Raw genomic sequence first — 18,702 nt, 5'->3', positions numbered from 1 at the left:
TGCTCAGACAGTCCCCATGGCCCTGTGCTCACTCAGGGAGGGTCTCCCAGGTGCTCCAGTGGCTGCCGGCCATACCGGTGGCCTTCAGCACAGAGCAGCCCCCAGTCCACACATACCCAGAGCCTCGTTTCCCCGACTTTATTCAGTGGCACGTTCACAGCGGGGATGGGGGTAGACACAAGGTGGGGCCTGATCTGTCCTGGAGCCCTGGGGGCACCACACACCATGCACTACAGATGGGAGGGGGCACAGGGGGGCTTGGTGGCCCCAGCAGAAGCCTGTGTACCAGGGAAGAGGCGGTGAGTGCCTGGTTCCCCTAGCCCAGGCCCACAATGGGAGGGGCTAATGCTGGGCTGAGGTTGAGGGGTTGGGGGGGGCGGGGGGGGGGGGCACAAAGTGTCTGCTCCAGAGGGGCCGAGTGGCCAAGCCCTTACCCAGGGCACAAGCCCACAGGGCAGGCTGGGGGACACTCTGGATGTAGAGCTGTGCCACTCTCCCTTTTCCCCTCTGGTGAGGGAAAGGAGGGTTCTGGGCTGGGCCAAGCAGCTACCCTGTCCTGCCCCATCCCGTCCTCGGCCAATCAGAATGGCTTTGATGTCTGCTTGAAGATGAAGCCTTGATATGCAAGTGTCTTCATGATGTTGGCAATGTTCTTGCAGTCATCTAAGAAGAGAAAGAGAAGACGTTTAGATGGGTCCCAGATCCTGCCCCTCTGTGCCCATGAGTGCTCTTAACGTGGGTGGGGGAGGGGGAGCAGGCTCAGATTCTGGAACCACAGGCTCTTAGCCAGGGGTCCTGTCCCTTGGTGGCAGCGTCTCCAGCCTCAGGTTGGGCTGGATGATGCTAGGCCGGCAGGAAGCGTCTCCATGCTGCTCAGTCCCATAATTCATGCTGGAAATTGGCCAGCATGTCCCGCCCCGGCCCCAGCGGTGATGTATGGGCGCCGTCGCAGTAAGAAAAAGGCAGAGTAAATGTGTAATTTCTCCCTTGACGGCCCCCGGCCGCTGGGCGATCCTTCTTGTTGCTGCCGCGTGGGGACGGCCCGTCCGCCACACTCCGTCTTCCCGCCACCCGCCTTGATGTCTCCATTTCATTACTGTGCGGCCATTCATCACGCCCACGGCCAGGGTGACTTTGCCTGCACTTGTGTGCATGTGAGAGATGGGGCCCGGGCCATAATCGCTGGTAACGAGGCACAAACCTTGGCACTTCCGGGCTGGGTCCTGGGCACCTGCTCTTGCGTACCCCAGAGCGGCGAGGGTTCGCGGTCCCCATACCCTGGCCCGCAGTCCTCCTAGGAGGGCCTGTGCACCCCGGCTGCGCCCTGCCTCTCCACCCTGCTGCACTCAAAGCTGGTGCTAGTCAGGCATCAGTCCCGTCTCTGGCTCTATCTTATGTCTGTTCCTGCTGAACCTGTCCCTGTCCCCGCGGTCTCTCCAGCACTGGTCCCTGTGAGAAAGTCCACGCGCCAGCTCCTGGAACCCTGGCAGCTGCAGGGGCAGTACCCTGGGCCTTCAGTATCACAGACACAGGCCAGGACCTGTTCCGATGCCACCAGCAGGAGGTGCAGCTGCCCAACACTTGTCCCCCTACAGGCGGCCAAGGGCAGAAATGGGCCAAGTGCCCAGGGGTCTTCTGTTCCGCTGCCCAGAGCATGGCCGGCTCTCCTCCCACCGCCTCCCGCCCCCCCGCAGATGCTCCTGGGCCGCAACCAGGCCCCCGGCTGCTGCCAGCCCTCCTGGGATCGATGCTGCGACTGCAGAAGCATTATACTTCGATGTCCTAATCAGGTGCGGGCGGTGGCAAGGTCAAGGTGGGGTCAGGAGGCCTCCGCATCTGTCAAGGCCTAACCCCCTCCACTGAGCCCTCCAGCCTGACTCCGCCAGAAGCTCAGACTAGGAAACGGAGCCCAACGGGGCTAGGAAAGGGCTGTGGTGGCGGGAGTCCCAGTCAGCCCAGGTCCCGCGTCCTTAGCCAGACACGACTGCGAGCTCTGTCACGCAGGGTCGGGCCCGCAGGCCTCAACGTGAATGTACCCGAGGGGGATGTGGCCTCAGAGAAGTGGACGCAGGACCCAGACGTGGGGACACCTTCCTCCAGGGACTCAGGAAGCCACGAGGGCTGGTCTGAGGCAGGACAGTGGGAAGACGGATGGGAGGGTGGTGGCGACCATGGCAACTCCAGACGTGACCCATCCCCGTGGTTTATGGGCCGGACACGCACCCCGCTCAGCTGAGGCCCTGTCATTTGTCTCCCTTAGTGCGTGTGCCTGTGCTGTGGGGGTAGAGGGTGGAGGGCGGGGGCTGGACGGGAGGAGGCAGCTGACAGGAAGGGGAAGGGGGCAGGAGGGTGGTGCAGGAGGGCGGGTTGGCCATGGGGCGGGAAGGGGCCGGGAGCGGGCGGGTTTAGGAGGGTCCGCGGGTGGTGATGGCACCGTCTACAGGGCTACGACAGGGTGATTTTCTTCCCAGAGAAGTCTGGCTTTGCCAGGGCACCTCCAATCCTCCCTGTCTCCTGCACTCTGGGGACCATGGCCACTGTGCATATTAAGAATAAGTCCCCTCGTTATCTGCAATTACCCAGCAGCCACACACCTCATTTCTTCCAGCAGAAAAGAAAATTAGTTTTCTATTGACTTCATCTGGCTCCTCCCTCATTGCCGGACAAATCGCTCAATCTGCCTCCCCCGGCCGCCCCCAGCCATCCAGTGGGCAAGCGCTGACCTCCCACCTGTGCCTGGCCCGGCTGTCCTTGACCCCTGGGCGCTCGTCACCGGCGCTTCAGCGAGCCCTGAACATCGCCCTGAACATCGCAGTCCCCTGCCTGTGCCTCCCCTGGGCTCCGGAACAGCTCTCTAGACTTCCATACAAACTCAAAACATGCAGCAATGCGCCAATTTCCTTCCCCACATGTCTTCACTACCCAGTGTTCCCCATCCTGGTGAACAGCACCCCAAGTGCTCCCAAAGAAGCCTGAGAAACTGGGCTTGACAATTCGCCCTCTCCCTTCCCAAATGTCAAGTATCAACTGTGAATTTCATCTTATCCTGTTTAATCATCTACTTCCCTTCCTGTGGGAAGCCCCCCCCACCCCAGCGAAGACCCCATCACCCTTGCTCTTACACAACCTACCCTCTTTCTTCTCCCTCTAATCCATTCTCTCGTAGCCCAAGTGATCTTACAAATCTGATCGCATCCTTGTCTCTAAATCCTTTCAATGGCTCCTGCTGCCCCCGGGTTCAAGGCTATCCTCTTTTTAATAGGACTTAGAGCCAAAGGCCTGTACAAAGGGGTGCCTGCTGTCTCTGGTCTCATCTCTGCCATTTTCTACCCCCGATCCCTGTGTTCCAATCTCCAGGAACCACTGTTTTCTGAAAATGACAAGGATAGACCTGTTTCTAGTCTTAACTTTGCCCACTGGCTGTGTGCTTGTGGCAAGTGCTTAAGATCCTTTTTCTTCAGGTTCCTCCACTAGGGGTGGCAAGGGACACCACCCGTGTTAACTGTGAGCACTGCGCAGGTGACCCCCACCCCCGTCTTTGTCTGTGCTTTAGGCTTAGAATACTTCCTTTTCTTGGAGGAGAGGCAAGGATGCTAGTTTCTTGGATGACCCAACGGTAGAAGGTATATACTGTATAACCTAAGGCACAGGATGACAGAGAGGCCAGCACACTTGATGAAACCATCATTCATTCCACGAACTCACACTGACTACTGATCCCATTTACTGAGGATTCTGGAGTCTAACCTGTAACTGGCCACTAAAAGAGAGAGAGGTGGGGGGGGGAGGGAGAGGAAGGGAGAGGGAGGGAGAGGGAGAGAGAGATTGAGAGAGAGAGAAAGAGAGAGACCCAGATTGGGGAACACTTGTTTCAGTTCACCAAGTCAGTAGTATGGCAGTTATGGGCTTCTAGCCTAGGCTCTTTTTCCAGCCCTTGAAACCTCATGAGTCAGTGCAACCTACTACTGATCAGTTTAAAAAGTTAATGGTGCAGCTAGAAAATGAGGAAATGGGGCAGAAGCGAAGAGAAAAATCTGGGCCTTTTAACAGGCCAGAAGTTCAGAGAGAGAGCGAGCAGCAGCAGGATGAGGCTGGTGACAACATGGCCTCTGGGAGAGTCCTCTGTGTGAAGCACTGGGGCCACATGGGTCAGCAGTAACCCCCATTACCTCCTCCCCCCACCCCGCACCTCTCACTGAGCTAATGAGGTCAACCTGAAGCCGTTATGATGTAGAATTAGGTAAGGGGTGGGAGGCCCCCAAAGTAGATCTTCTTTACCTCCAAGTTCTAGAAGACTAACCTGGTTTTATGTTCCTGCAGGGTTATTAGCTTGTGACAAAATGACCCTCTTGTGTTTGGGGGCATTAGTATTTTTTTTTTATTTTTATTTATTTATGATAGTCACAGAGAGAGAGAGAGAGAGAGAGAGAGAGAGAGAGAGAGAGAGAGGCAGAGACATAGGTAGAGGGAGAAGCAGGCTCCATGCACCGGGAGCCCGACGTGGGATTCGATCCCGGGTCTCCAGGATCGCACCCTGGGCCAAAGGCAGGCGCTAAACCGCTGCGCCATCCAGGGATCCCCATTAGTATTCTTAATGTCGGAAATATTTTTATATTGCCAAGGCCATAATGGGAGATGTGCAGCTGTTTAAACTCCTCAGAGAGGTGAGTGAGGCTAGCACCTGACAAAGGATGAGCTTGTTGGCTGGGCCCAAGGGGCCAAATACCTGCTTGGCAAAGCTGCCAGTGGAAGGGTGGCTCAGACCACGTAGGGCAGCCAGTGAGGGCTGCGACAGGGCCGACAGGGCAGCGGCCTGAGGCTGACTGACTCCAGTTATCTGCACTTGTCTGGGAATTGAACGGTAGAGGGCAGGTGAGCAGGGCCTGGGCCAGGGCCACCCTCAGGAGGAAAGGGGCCCAAGGGAGCTCCTGGAGAAGCATTTATTCATGCGCTCACTCATTCAGCTTACACGCACTGACACCTCTGTGTGCTGGGTGCACAAGGGCCGTGCTGGGACACAGGCCTGGCCGCACAGACTCCGTTGCTCCCTGTCCTCAAGGAGGGCAGAGGCAGACCTGTAAGTGGTGGGGTGTGAGCAGTGCTACGGGAAGAAGAGGCGCAGAAAAGGCCCCGAGAATTAGGAAAGGGTTCCCCAGAGGACAAAGCCAGGCAGATGTCTGAGGATGTGTGGGAGGGGGCTGGCCACCAAACCGGGCTTCAGGTGGGCCGGTGGTCCTGGCATAGTGAACAGCATAGGCACACTATGGAGGGGGAGGGGCGGAGGGCCCGAAACCTGCAAGTCTAGCAGGTGGGGGGGGTGAGGAAGAGGCAGGGGAGTGGCGAGAGGAAGCTGGCCAGGTCAGCAGCGACTGGCCAAAAGATACCCTGCAGACTGCATGCTAAGCTAAGGAGCTTCAGAGTTGATTATTCGGGGACCAACAGGGAAACACTAACAGAGCCGAGGAGGAGGAAGACAGGACCACATCTGTGTTTCAGAATTATCATCAAGGCTTGGAGGGGTTAACCCTGAAGGCACAGGCGCCCATTAGCAGACTGTACCACGGTCCAGGCCAGTGGTGGTGGAGATGGAGGTGGGAATGTCGGCGGCATGGAGAGGTGGACAGAGGCCAGAGATTTTAAGGGAAGAGAACGAGCAACCCTTAACGGGGGCAGATGAGAGTGTGGGGCTGAGGCTGGGATCTCAGTTCCCACTCGCGGAGGTAAGGCAAACCGGAGGTGGTGTAGGTCTGAGGTGGTGACGACCTCAGTGTTAAATCTTAAAATTCCTATGGGACATTTAAACGGATCAGGCATTTCCTTTAGAGCTTCTAGGCTTTGAATCTCACTGAAAAAGGCCTCCCATGTCCCACTGCTATTAGAAAACTATCACATATTTTCCTCTAATGCTTTGTTTTCCTATTTAACTTTTTAATCTACCTGGAATTTATTTTTGTATATGGTGAGAAATAGAAGATCTAACTTTACTTTCTTTCCCCTAATGGAGAGCCATTGTCCCATCAGCATTGATTGAACTGTCCGCATGTTCCCCACCCTTCTGAAACGATGCCTCTATTATACATACAATTCCCTTACGTGAGTCTGTTGGAACGAGGAAAAGAGAATGAACATGAAATGATCAAAGAGGCGAACTGGACTGGAGACCTCAGGGGCAGCAGGGTGACAAGCTGCTGATTTTCTGGGGCTGCAAGGGGGTGTGGCCTAAAGGAAGATTCAGACACACCTGAGGCCTCCTCCCCAAGAAGCCCAACCTGGTAAGCACCCTCTCTCAGTGATCTCCAGGAGCTGGTGAGGAACGGGGCCAGAGCCCACGGAGGAGGGACCAGCAAGGATGGGCTAGGGTGCAGGAACCCCAGTGTGCTGACATTCTAGAACCTCATTCTGCTATTACATCTATCTGTCTTTCTGGACATCATGGCAGCATCATGCCTGACAGCAAGGGGCCAGTGGGTCAATGCTAGGCCTGCCAGAGGAATAAGTCCCCAGCCCCAGAAGGGACATACTTATACTAAAAAGTTATCTGTTGTGTGGCTGAAGTTCAGATTTAATTGGTTTAATCGGTGTCCTACATTTTTATTTGCTAACCAGATAACTCTTTGCTGGGGGCCAGCACCTCAAACTACAGCTGGATACAATTCAAAGGTACAACTGCAAATGGCAGCTCAGAAGGAAGACAGGCGCCAAAGCAGTGAATTTAGGACTGAACCAGAAGAGGGCCCTGGATATCCTGAGATTCTGGGTTCGAATCCAAACTCCATCACTTCGTAACTGTGAACTTGAGCAAGTTACCGCGCTTTTATTTCACCTCTCTGTGTCTCGGTTTCTTCTTTTCTAAAATGGGAACAATAATGATAATTATAGCAACTACTTCCCTCAAAGGGTTGTTGAAAAGATGAAATGAGTTTTTATTTGTGAAGTGCTTAAAACAGTGGCTGGGTTAGTGATTATTATTGTGGTTGCTCTTCCAATAACATCCAATAATAATGTTATTCCAGCAATAACACCTTGGTATCCCACAAGCCCCTGTGCCTCGTCCCAGACATGACTCACGGAGTCCCCTTGGGTGCCCAGACAGGGCTACCCTGGCCCACCTGACACCACTCCCAGATATAGACCCCTCTCCCCAGACACAGCTCCCACAGCTCCTTCTGCTCCCCCCCCCAGACAGGGCCCTGACAGCCTCTACTCCAAAGTGACCCCTTCTTCCAGCCCCTCCCCTCCGCCCCCTCCGCCCCACCGAGGTGCCTGGAGGTGCCACAGGGCTGATGGTGAAGGATGACGGTGGTTCCACAATAAGGGGAAAAGGCAATTTCATCTTGATTAGCAGGCGATTTCTCTCTCCGTAATAAGCGCGCTCCAAATAATTAGCGTGTTTTACGTAATAATGAAATTACAGAAATGCAGTCCACTTATTCAAACAACTCACCATTACCATATTTTTAAATATTAGACTTAATTAGAGTTTATCACTTCAGAGAAGTATGCGGACCGAAGATGTTTTTAAAAAAATCCTCATAAAGTGTTTATTAAGCGCTGGTAAAGCTGGGATAATGATGTGTTTGGAAATTAAGGCAATCAAACACTTACCGCCGCTCCTGGAGGCCGGGCATGGAAATGAGGCCATTACACGCCCATTACCCGCCAGCTCACAGCCACTTGGGGGGCGGGGAGAGGATGTGCCTGGCCGAGAGGGCATAATGCCCGGAAATGCCTGTGCCAACATCCCACAACAGCCTGGCCAGTAAGCAGGCGTCAAAGCCCTTATGTCACTTACATCACACTTGGCCACCAGAAGCCCAACTCAGACTTGGCCAGGCGAATGACCAGATCGGTCTCACATGCCAAAGCAGACACCCAAGACCAACCCTGATCCAGACTCCCAGGCTGGGTAGGACCTGTGACCTCCATTCAAACCGTAGTGCAGAGCAGGGACAGAAGCCAGTGATCCACTCCCACCTCTGGGCCACACAGGAAGGGCTAGTTATGGTGGGTGAGGAAGGGTCTAGGAGGGACCTGGGGAACTGAGCCTGGAGCCAGAGATACAGAGCAGCCAAGGGTCAGGCCCAGGAACACACCTGGGGACAGACCTGGATCAGGAAAGCAGGCAAGAAGGGTGGTGGGAGAGGGGCTGGAGGCTCCAGCCCCATTTATCCCAGTGAATAACTAATTCCAGAATTTATAGTGCTGGGTTTTTGTTCTGTGGCCATTTATATCTGCGAGGGGAGGAAATGAAGAGGCAGCGCGGACGCCACATCTTTCTGTGTTATTGCTTGTCTGCCATTTGCAAATCATTATTAATTGTGGGCCCTGGTGGCGGGCTGGGTGGGGGCCAGGCTGGGTACATCCACATAGCTCTTCATCAAGGACCCCAGCCGCTGCCCCAGAGAGCCAATTACCCCGCCCTGATTGGGATCAGATAAAGAGGGAATTTTTACAAATTAGGGAATAAATAGAATTTCCACACAGGGCGCGGGCAGGACCTGAGAGGCTGTAATGAAAAACCATCCGTCACCATCAGCGCGGCCTGGGCACGCAGCCCCGGCACTCCCTCCCCTTGTGGGCCCGCCCTAATGCTCAGGGGCCTGGGTGTACAGGTCTCAGGACACTGCTGCCCCCTACTCCCAACCCCAGGCCCAGAAGCAGGGAGAAGACTTCCCTGGTGGGGTGTCACTACACCCCTTGGGCTGAAGAGGCCTAGGCCCCAGCTCCAGCATTTTCTCTCCTGCCTCCGCTTCCTTTCCCTGTCCACCTCTCCCTCTGGATCTTCACAAGGATGACACTGGGGTGGTCGTGAGAAAGGCCAGAGATGGGGACCACAGGGCAAAGAGCACATGCATGCCCCTACAGCTATGGCAGCCCTGGGGCAGAGCCCCGGCCCCGTGGACCACTCACTCTGGGCTCCCATTAGCGCTCCTCCCCTTGGATCATTAAATATGTATATCTTATTACACGCCTTGTTAGAGTATCGAGCTCTATTGACTGATGATAAATCCTGAGCCTCGTCCTGGCCATAAATTTATCTGGAGATGATGAAGACTCAATAATCTAGTCAGGCAGATAATATCATCGGGCCTTAAAAAAGATCATTACATTATATGTCAGAATTAAAAGTGAAATACGCCGTAGTAACAGGGCGGCTGCTCTGGCCATTACAACGGGTACCCGCCTCCCCCACTCCTCCTCAGCCAAGGCCCCATCCAGGTAGAGGGGCCGCGAAGCCTTGCCCTCCTCCTGACTCTGGGATGCTACGGTTGGAAGTGCCAGAGGTAGCCAGACAACTAAGGCTGCGTGAGGGGACTTGGCTGGACTGGGCTGGGGACAAGAGGCAGCCACTGAGAACAGCTGAGCACATCTGCCACACCTGGTAGCCACCTGCCCAGCCAAGCTTCCACCTTACCTGGTCCCTGGGGGTCTCCCATGGGACGATCTTTTGAGGGTCCCTGAGTGGCTCCAGCAGGAAGGTGACAGGGCCCTACCCCTTTCCAGAATGGCCTGACCAACCAGGGTGGATTTTTTTACAAAATGCAAATCCTGGGAGACAGACAGGTTGGGCCACTTGCCAGTACCACCCAGGCCCGTGTGGCCTGGCCCCAGACCGATGTGCCAGCAGCCTATCTGAAGCCTAGCAATCCAGACCCTGGCCACCTGCTTCCCAAGAGACCTGCTGTCACCGCCTCTACAACCTGTCCTTTGAGAAACTCACTGCCAGCTCCTGGTTCTTTGACCTCAGCACTGACGGCTGTTTCTACTCTATCCTATTTCCACTCATTCCCACAGTTACACCTTCTACCTTTTTAACATCCTCCACTGCTCTTCCTTTGAAATATTAAATCCAAATCTCCCTAGTTACTGACAATAATACACTTTGCTTTCATCTCGCTGGAACCTTGCAATGTTACCACCTCTACTCTCCCCAGGTACCCCAGCCGCCGCCTCCCTCCACTTTCTCCCCTACTTCTGGCCGCTCACCCAGCAGTCATTCCCTTGCTGCCCACCTGCCAGGGCCCCTCCTCCCTCGCGTGACCGATGAGGCCTCTGGGTCTGAGCCTCCCGCCGTCATCCTGTCCCCCTGGCCGCTCATTGCATTCTGGCGACGGAGATGGGAGGTTACGTTTGCTGAAAGCCCTTCAAGGAAAACTTCTTCACTCTCATGAAGAGAAACACAAGGAGGAGACAGTCTTTTACATTCTGCCTCATGTTCTCATGTCTACACATCATGTCTGGGACCGCAGAAGCCACCATCTGACCATTAGGGCAGTCAGCCTGTGAGGAACATGCTTAAGATAAAAGGACAGAAAAATGGGAAAAGCCTAAGTCCTTTATGACATTGCTGAGTTGGTGAATTAACTAACCCTAGGATCACCTTATCTCCAAACTTTTGTGAGGCAATAAATCCCATTATTTAAGATATCTCACACTGGGTTTTCTTTTTTCTTGTAGCCAGAAGCATACTAACTGATACAGACTGTAAAGACAGGAAAGAGAATGACATAACAAATGGGCCCTATAACATAAACTTGGCTGAAGGGAGGCAGGAGGGCAAAGGGCAATGAGGGCGCTGTTATTTCAAGCCAGGAAGTTGGTAACTCTTGTTATGCTCTCTTGAAACATTTGACCAAATTGTTTCCTGCTCTATCTCAAGACACAGGCCACTAAAAAGGCTGAAAGAGTCAAGTTTTGATGGGAACCCACATGAAAACAGGGAAGAAAACACAACTGAACAAAGAAAAAATTTTTATGTCTCTGGCTTGCGATCTGAGTTGCCTGAAAGTCCCACAGCTTCACAAAGTCATCAGGGGCTCAGACTTCTCCTTTCTGCCCTTCTCAGCATGTCACTTCCAACGTCCACGTTACGACGGGTCCAAAATGGCTGCGGGAGCTCCAAGGATCACATCCACATTTTAGGAAAGGGGAAGGAGGAAACACCAAGAATAATGTACTTCCTCCCAGGCAAGTCATTTCCTTTTAAGTATCATTCCCAGAGGTCTCACACCACCTTTTCCCTTTTATCTCACTGGCCAGAACTCAGGGATGTAACCATATCTAGCTGTATGAGGAACTTAAAACAGCAACAACTATGGTGTTTTAACTGGGTACACACCACTGCCCCTGGGTATCCAAGGGCTCCATTTAGTGGGGAAGGAAGACAAAGGGTACTGGGTATGTACCACGCATTCCATCCTCGCCACATAGCCGGCACACCGCCAACAGGAACCTGGATTCCATGGCTCATCGCCTCAGTCCTTTCTTGCCAATATTCTCAACTGTCTTGCTCCCTTTTCCTTCCATCATCCTTGCCTGGAAAAACCCACACTGCCTTCCTCTGTGCCTGCACCTGGACGGAGTGGGACTAGAGAGCATCACAACCACACAGACTTGCGCCGTTCCTAGAATCAGAGTCCTCAACCTCAACTGGGTGTCTAAAACCGCCCAGCTGATGTCCTGTGAGCAGTGTGCACGCTCTCGCCCTTCCTCCCTGTGGCATCACCGAACTTTCTCTACCGTCCACTATTCCCAAGTCCCCTACCCCCGAACCCTCTCCCACAGTTTTGCCTCCTATTTCACAGGACACACAGGAGGCACTTTCCTCTCACCTGTCACGGAGAGAGGAGAGGGGGCACGTCCTGATGGCACTTCTAAAGCCCACCCTCACATCACCTGGGTTCTCCACCCCACTTCCTTTTCGGGGAACTTACGTGATGAGCAACCTCCCTTCTCTCTGATAGGGTCTCAACTGTTTTTCTGCACCACTTCTTTCACAGAAGCATGTAAACCTATCAGATCTCTCCCATCTTTAAAAACAACCTCCTCTTAGCTCTTCTACGAGCCTGGTACCCAACCTCTCCTCCTGTTCATAACCAAACTCCCCCGTTAATGCTCAAGGCCTCATTCCCTCATTCCCCACACTGCATTCTGATTGCCCCACCTGCGTCCCGCTGAACCGCTTTTTCTAATGACCCCTCTGACCTCACGGGGCTGAAGTCCAGTGGCTTAGACGGCCCTAGTGGACTAACTCCTGCCCTGATGCCCTTCTCCCCTGGTTCAGTGACAGCACCTTCCCTCCCTATCCAACTCTTCCAGCTTCTTTGCACGCATCTTTCATGTGACCGTCCCTACAAAATGGGTGTTGCTCAGAGCTGCCACTGGCCCCCCTTCTCTCTCCTCTCTCCTTGGGCATACTGACGCAGCCTGAGCTATATCTACCATAGATGTCCCAGGGATTTCTAAACCTATATTCCCACTACCACCGCCCTGATCCAGGGCGCCACCACCTCTCACCCAGGAGATAGCAGTGCCCCCGCCAATCTCCTCCAAGGTGTCCTTCTAAGCCACAAATCTGGTCATTTCACTCCCTGTCTTAAAACCCTGCAATGATCCTGGAACAGAAAAAGGACAGCATTGGAAACACTGGTGAAATCCAAATAAGACCTCCAGTTCAGCTGACAGTATAGTAGCCACGTTCATTTCCTGGTGCTGATAACCGTACCATGATTATGTCAGATGCTAACACGAGAGAAAGCTGGGGAAGAGATGTATATAGAACCTTCTCTGCAATGTAAAATTGATTCAAAGTAAAAATTCTAAGAGTTAATAATTAAAACCACCACCAGTCCAACAGCGCCTCACTGCTCTCAGGATAGTGTCCACACTTCTTTATAAAGTTCTGGGGAATCTTCCCAAGTGTGCCCCCTCTTCCTCCCCCGCCCCCAGCCTCGTTTTCCTCACTCTCTTGCTGGACCCAAGTTCAGGTTCTTTTGCTTCTCAGCTTTTTCACATGCCCGTCCTTCCACTGGAAAGTCCTGCCCCTTGCTATCATTTCCTCAAGTGCCTTACCTGGGCCCTCAGGTCTGTGTTAGGGATCCTTCTACGTGTTTCACAGCACCCAGTGTTCCTCCACTGTGATGGCCTGTCACCTCCTGCTAGACCACAAACCCGAGGCACTAATGTTACCTGTGCAGAGCCCTCAGTAAACACGTATTAAGTGGAAGAAAGAAGAACTGGAAGAAAAGAAAGAGGGAAGGATGCAAGACAAGATCACAGCTGTGACATCCATTGCCCGAAGCCTAGACATGTCCAAGTCCTGAAAATTAGTCAAGGTCCTTGTCTCCAGCTTCCAAAGTGCTGCGGGCTTCACCCCTTTCCCCACCTCCATTCCTTCCTACTCTCTTGATTTCCCCCAAGACCTGCTGGGCCAAGACACTGGCTGGGACTTGAGCTCTCAGCAGTCTGGCCACCAGTCTGGCCAGCAAACCGAGGCATCTGGGGCGGCAGCAGCAGCGGTGTTGGGGCTCCCCAGTGCTAGCAGTGATGCCCTGGAGAAGGGGCTGGCTCTGCCTGGGGACTCTGCGAGGGGAGCTGCCCTCCCAAAGCCCAGTCCCACCTGGTAAATATTTCATCCTCAAGCTGCTCAGCTAATCCCTATTAATTTCAATACCGCCGCCTTGCCTGGCTCAGCTCCCAATGCATTATTTATCCCCTTTGTTTGTTTGTCGCTAACAGGTGGGCCCCAGCGGAGGCGCTGACTGGGGACAAGCCCACTCCATCACAGTGTGGCTGTGAATTAATCATGAGGACTAATGGGAAGCACCTCAGCTCCAGGCACTGCCCTAGCTGCCTCCCCCTGCCCTGGCACCCAGGGGTGGGCCATGGCCACTTCAGCCCAACTTGATTCAAAGCAACACATTTTATTTACTATCTGCCTACATGAGTCAGACATAAGGTTACCCTTTGGGGATACAAGCTGAACAAACAGACATAAGTTCCTGCCCTCAGGGAACTTACAATCCAGTTGGGGAGACAGGTGTTAGACGACTATTTCTTAATTAGGACTGTGAGGAAATGCTGTGCAGGGAAGTGCTGGGTGTTAGGAGGGTGTGCACAGGGGAGGACCTAACCAACTCTAGGAGTCAGAGGAGGCATCCCTGGGGAAGCAAACTTTGAGCTGTGCTCTGAAGGATGAGCAGGAGGTCATCAGGGCAAGGGATGGGAATGGGGGGGCTTCCAAGGGCCATAAAGGCACATGGGAAAGCCTTGAGGTAAGAGAAGGAATGGCAGTTTCCGGAAAATAGGGGAGGGCCTTGTGCTGGAGTACACAGGGCGTGAGGAGAGTGGCTTGAGAAGGGGTGGGGGGCAGGGCCCAGCTCAGGGGTGCTCTTCTCCCTAAATGACTGGCACTTGTTCCTGGTGGATTACCACGGACTCATCCTGTCATACGTCCTCTGCTGACTTGAGCAACATCCCAATTTCTTGACCTTTTGCTTGTGGCTCCTGAGAGATTGTCAAGATCATTAACCCTCAATTGCACAGATTAGGAATCTCAGATGTGCATTCAGCCTGGGGGTTGAGAAGGCCTGTGTGGGCCCCTCAGCGCCCTGAAGCTCAGGTGTGCCCATGGCAGGACAGGGCTGGTTCTGGCCCATTGACTCTACGTGGGGACCAGGCACAGGGCTGGGAACAGAGCTGCTCCCAGCCAAGAGTGCTCACGTCACCTCCCAGGAAGGAACCTCCCTCAGCTCTGAAATCCAGCACTGCACCGGGCACCCAGGGGCCTCAGCAAGCATCTTCTGAATGAAAGACTGAACAAAAGCGAATGCCCCTCTATCCCCCACAAAGATCTTTTCCACAGACACTCTCCTCAAAAACTTTTACAGAGATGGAAAATAGACCAATGAGCCAACTGGTACTCAGTGGGAGGTTTACAGTATTTTCAGGCGCATTACCTCCTTCCTCCTCACCGTAAGCCTGGGAGGTAGAAGTCACCATCAGCCCCATTTTAAAGAGGAAGAGACAGAGGCCCAGAGTGGTGAGTGACTTACCCAGGATCACACAACCTGGGAGTGATGAGCCTTGACTAGAACGAGGTCTTCCCATTTCCAGGCTCCTGGCTTCAGCATATCCATAGGCCTGCCCCCCTCTGTGCCTATTTCCCCAGGGATCTCCCTCGGTAGCTCCAGGGACCCGAGCTCTCAAGAATGATCCCAGAAGGATCATCCCTCGTTTATGAACCAAATGTAGCTCCGCCAGGGTGGAGGCCTCACTGTGCGTATGTCAGGGTTTGTAATTCTATTCAAAGTGGCCACTTTGAAAATCCATATGTCTCCAGGCTCCCTGTACATCATGGTGTCAAGTCCTGGAGCAGAGGCATCCATCAGCACCTCCCAACGCCATGGTCTGTGTGCCCACGTGCCTGTCCACACCGTGTGCCCATCCCTGGCTCCCAGCTGCCGTGGCAGTGCTGCCTGGCCCTGCGCGAAAGCTCACGCTGGCCTGGCTGCCTGGACCGGCGATCGTCTGGCCTTCAGGCTAGTCTGGCTGCTGGGCCCCACCCCTGCCCCAAATGCCGCCTCTGCCTTGCCTGCTTCTCTCCTCTTGGAGCTAGGCAGCCAGCACGGAGGCAGCCTCGATAACTCGCTAACGTGCTGCCCATGCTGTTCTTAAAAATTTATGACTGTGCAACATGAAAAATCCGGCTGAGGAGCGGTCATTAGCGGCGCTGCCTCCCTCCCCCACCAGAGCCGCCCTCGTAAATTGAGATTTATGGCTGCAGCAGGCGGGGCGGGGGCGTGTGCAGGCGGTGAGGATGTTGTGGGGGAGACATGGAGACCGAGGAGACAGTGGTGAGGCCGGGGGCTCCCCCCTGCGGCAGCTCTAGTTTATCACAGTCTGCGGTGATACCCACGGAGAGCAAGGTCGGGTCTGGGGGGTCGGCCTGGCACCAATGCTGGATCCTGCCTCACAGAGGGGCTGGAGGGGGAAGGGCCTATCCCGTGCCAATCACCGGCTCCTTTAGGTGGAGGACCAGATCCCGAGGTCCTGAGCAAGGTCCTCCCAGGAGGATGATTTGAGAAGGAGGAAAGTTGGAGCTAGGGAGGAAGCATCATCCTTGCTGGAGTCACAAGGCCTAGGCCCCCAGAGCCAGCTTCTCTAATCAGAAGCACGTACGTTGGGCTGGGATTGTGGTATCCCACCCTGAGAACTGGAGGGCAGGCAGGGAGCGGGGCAGAAGGGTGCCAGCAGCCTTCCCTCCCGCCTCCTTTCTCTGGTAAGGAGGGTTGGTGGAGAGGACATTAGAGGGGGGAGTGCAAGTACTAGGCCTAGGCACAGAGCCCCGGCTGGGGCCGAAGGGGAGGTGATCCCACAAGCCACCACCCCCCGGGGCACCCCTCACGCGCCCCATCACAGGCCCTCCCTATTACCTCCCCGCTGCCTCCTCCCCTGCTCACTTAGCCCTGTCAGCCAGGCCATTATGAAATTGGGGTTTCATTTACAGACTAATTAAACATTACAGCTTGTTCACAATTACAACGCGGGGATGAGGGAGTAACTAATTACGGAAGAAATGAGCTAACATTTATCTCTGCTCCCACCCTCCCTCTCCCCACTGCCCCCCCAGTCTGGCTTTCTCCCACTCTTTGGTCAGTACCTGCTCTCTAGGCTGATTTCCTGGGATGGGGGACTGGAAGGTCTCAGCACCCACCCACCCTGGCCACAAGATCCAACTGCTATTCCCAGACACTCTGGGGAGGGGCTGAGCTCCCAGGGCCCTGCTGCAGGAGGCGGAGCCTTAGTGGGTGTGATAAAGTAAGGGACCCTGTGATGGTATGTGGGACTAGGACATTGGGGTGGGGGGGGCGACACACGCTCTACTTTGGTGTGTGTGACAGTACCGTAGGGCTGTGTGGCTTTATGTAGGTTCCCCTTGCAGGGCATGGTTTTGGCGTGATTGCTGCAGACAACTGTTTGTGTGATGGGGTAAGCGTGTGAATGAACCTACCCTCACCCTCAAACCCCAGACAGAACAGAAAAGAACTAGGTGGCTGTAGGAGGTGATGGTCAAAGCAGCCCTGGGCCCAAACCTCCACTGGGCAGCCCTATTCATTTCGGCCTCAGAAGCAAGAAAGGGAGCAAGGTTACCCTGTTCCAGGGGCTCCGCTCATCCCTGCCCTCAGGTTGGTCTTGGCCTCTGGCCAGATGCCCCCTGGGGCCCAAGAAGCCTCCTGGGGGCCTGGGGTGCCCCCTGTGGGCAGGAGTCCTGGGGTCTGGCTGGCCTGCCACAGAGTTTAATAATAGTAACAGTGAGAGTAAGCGTTTCCATCTTTCCTGCCTTTGGGCAGAAGAAGAAAGGAAAGAGGAGGGAGAGGAGGGAGAGGAGGGAGTGGAGGGAGTGGAGGGAGCGGGCTGAAGGGAGGCTTTGAGGCCTCAGAACTCACATCAAACGGCCGGATCTGGGCCTAATTGTCTGACCCCTGCCCCTGCCTTCAATCAGCTCTGCGGCTCCCCGCCCGCCCCTCGCCTAACTAGCAGCCATGTTCTCCTCATTAGGACAAGCTCCCCTTGCACACGTGTCCCCGGACATGTCCCCAGCACTCTCAGCTCCCAACCCTGCCTGGTAGGAGGGTACGGTGGGGACCCAGTTTTGGAGGGGCCCCTGGGACAGCGAGACCCTGTGCCCCCACGGCTGCCTGGACTGAGCTGCTCAGCCCCTCTCCTTGAGCTGCAGGGGCCTGGATGCCACATGTGGGGACAGATCCCTGGGCTGGCTCAGCCGCTGGGTGCGTTCTGTCCTCTGTGCGTCCTTCTTGCTACAGCCCGACTGTCTCAGACACACTGCTCCTGACGGCGGGATGTGTTTGAATCCTGTTCCTTTTGGTCTGGCTCAGCCTGGCGAGGGGTCTGGTCTGGGTCATGGTCTGTGTTCAGAGGCTGGGAGCCGAAGGAACGGGGCTGCCCGGCGTACCAGGGTGGTTCCCTCCGCGGGCTCAGGCACACTGATGCATGCGTAGGGCGCCCAGGGCTGCTGCCGCCGCAGTGAAGCCCAACTTGGTGGTTACAAGCTCTGACCTTAGAGAGCCGTGCATTTACATCCCAGCGTTCCCACATCCTGGCTCCGCAGCCTTGGGTGAACGGTAACCTTCTCGAGCTCCAGTTTTCTCACACCCACTAGTGGGGACAGCCCCTATCTCACAGGGTTTGGGAACTCAATGAGAGGACAGATGTGAACTCTTCTGTACTACATCTGGCACTCCGCAAATGTGGAGGGATGCAATCCAGACCAAGCTGCCCCCTCCACAGGCCACAGCTCCACTTTGCCCAGGTGGGGTCTGGACCCTGGTCAGCAGTGTCCAGGGCAGGAGGAGCTGTGGGGAAGGGTCCAGAGCCCTGCAGAAGAGGACAGCAGTTCCCAGAGGCACAGCTCATACCAGGGGCGGAAGCACCTATGCTGCAGCCTCAGCCTGGGGGCAGGGATGTCACATGGCAGCTTCAGGTGGCAAGGGCAGCCCAGCTTAGGGACTGCCAGGTCAGCTGGGGAGGTAGGTCTGGGGCTGGCCCACGAGGCGTGGCACATCCCAGGAGTACTGAGGGCCTGAGAGGAGCAATGCTGGGAACACGGCGAGAGTGAAGGCTGTCTCGCTACTCATGGAGCTCATTTTCAGGATACCAGACCTGGATACGATCAGGGGAGGGGCTGGCCTGTTCTGGGCCCTGACATTGTCTCTCACCTTAAACCAGTGGTAATGACTTGCAAATATTGATGAAAACGCAAACTACAGAGATTGTGTTTTTCGGGGAGTGAAGGTGGGGAGCGAGGATAAGGAGGAAAATAAACTGAAATGAAGTCCAGTTATCTCCCATCTGTGGCTGCTCCTAATCCCCCAGCCCAAAGGAATCCAATGCAGCCCCTTA

The 18,702-nt window shown here is 54.9% G+C and overlaps 1 protein-coding gene across 8 annotated transcripts in view; it reads right to left on the bottom strand.

The window, feature by feature from the left end:
- Positions 1–123: 123 nt before the first annotated feature.
- Positions 124–18,702, bottom strand: part of ERI3 (ERI1 exoribonuclease family member 3) — a 128,637-nt gene continuing 110,058 nt past the window's right edge. For all 8 annotated transcript variants that reach the window (XM_055341579.1, XM_055341578.1, XM_055341583.1 and 5 more), the window contains one exon: positions 124–663. In XM_055341579.1, the coding sequence (XP_055197554.1) occupies positions 581–663 (83 nt within the window). In that variant the 3' untranslated portion in view covers positions 124–580. The remainder of the gene's footprint in view (positions 664–18,702) is intronic.

This window comes from Nyctereutes procyonoides, unplaced genomic scaffold (genome assembly GCF_905146905.1).
Source record: "Nyctereutes procyonoides isolate TBG_1078 unplaced genomic scaffold, NYPRO_anot_genome, whole genome shotgun sequence".
In the NCBI taxonomy this organism is placed as follows: Eukaryota; Metazoa; Chordata; class Mammalia; order Carnivora; family Canidae; genus Nyctereutes; species Nyctereutes procyonoides.
Note: the sequence above shows the minus strand (reverse complement) of the source record. Positions and strands in the feature narration are given on the sequence as shown.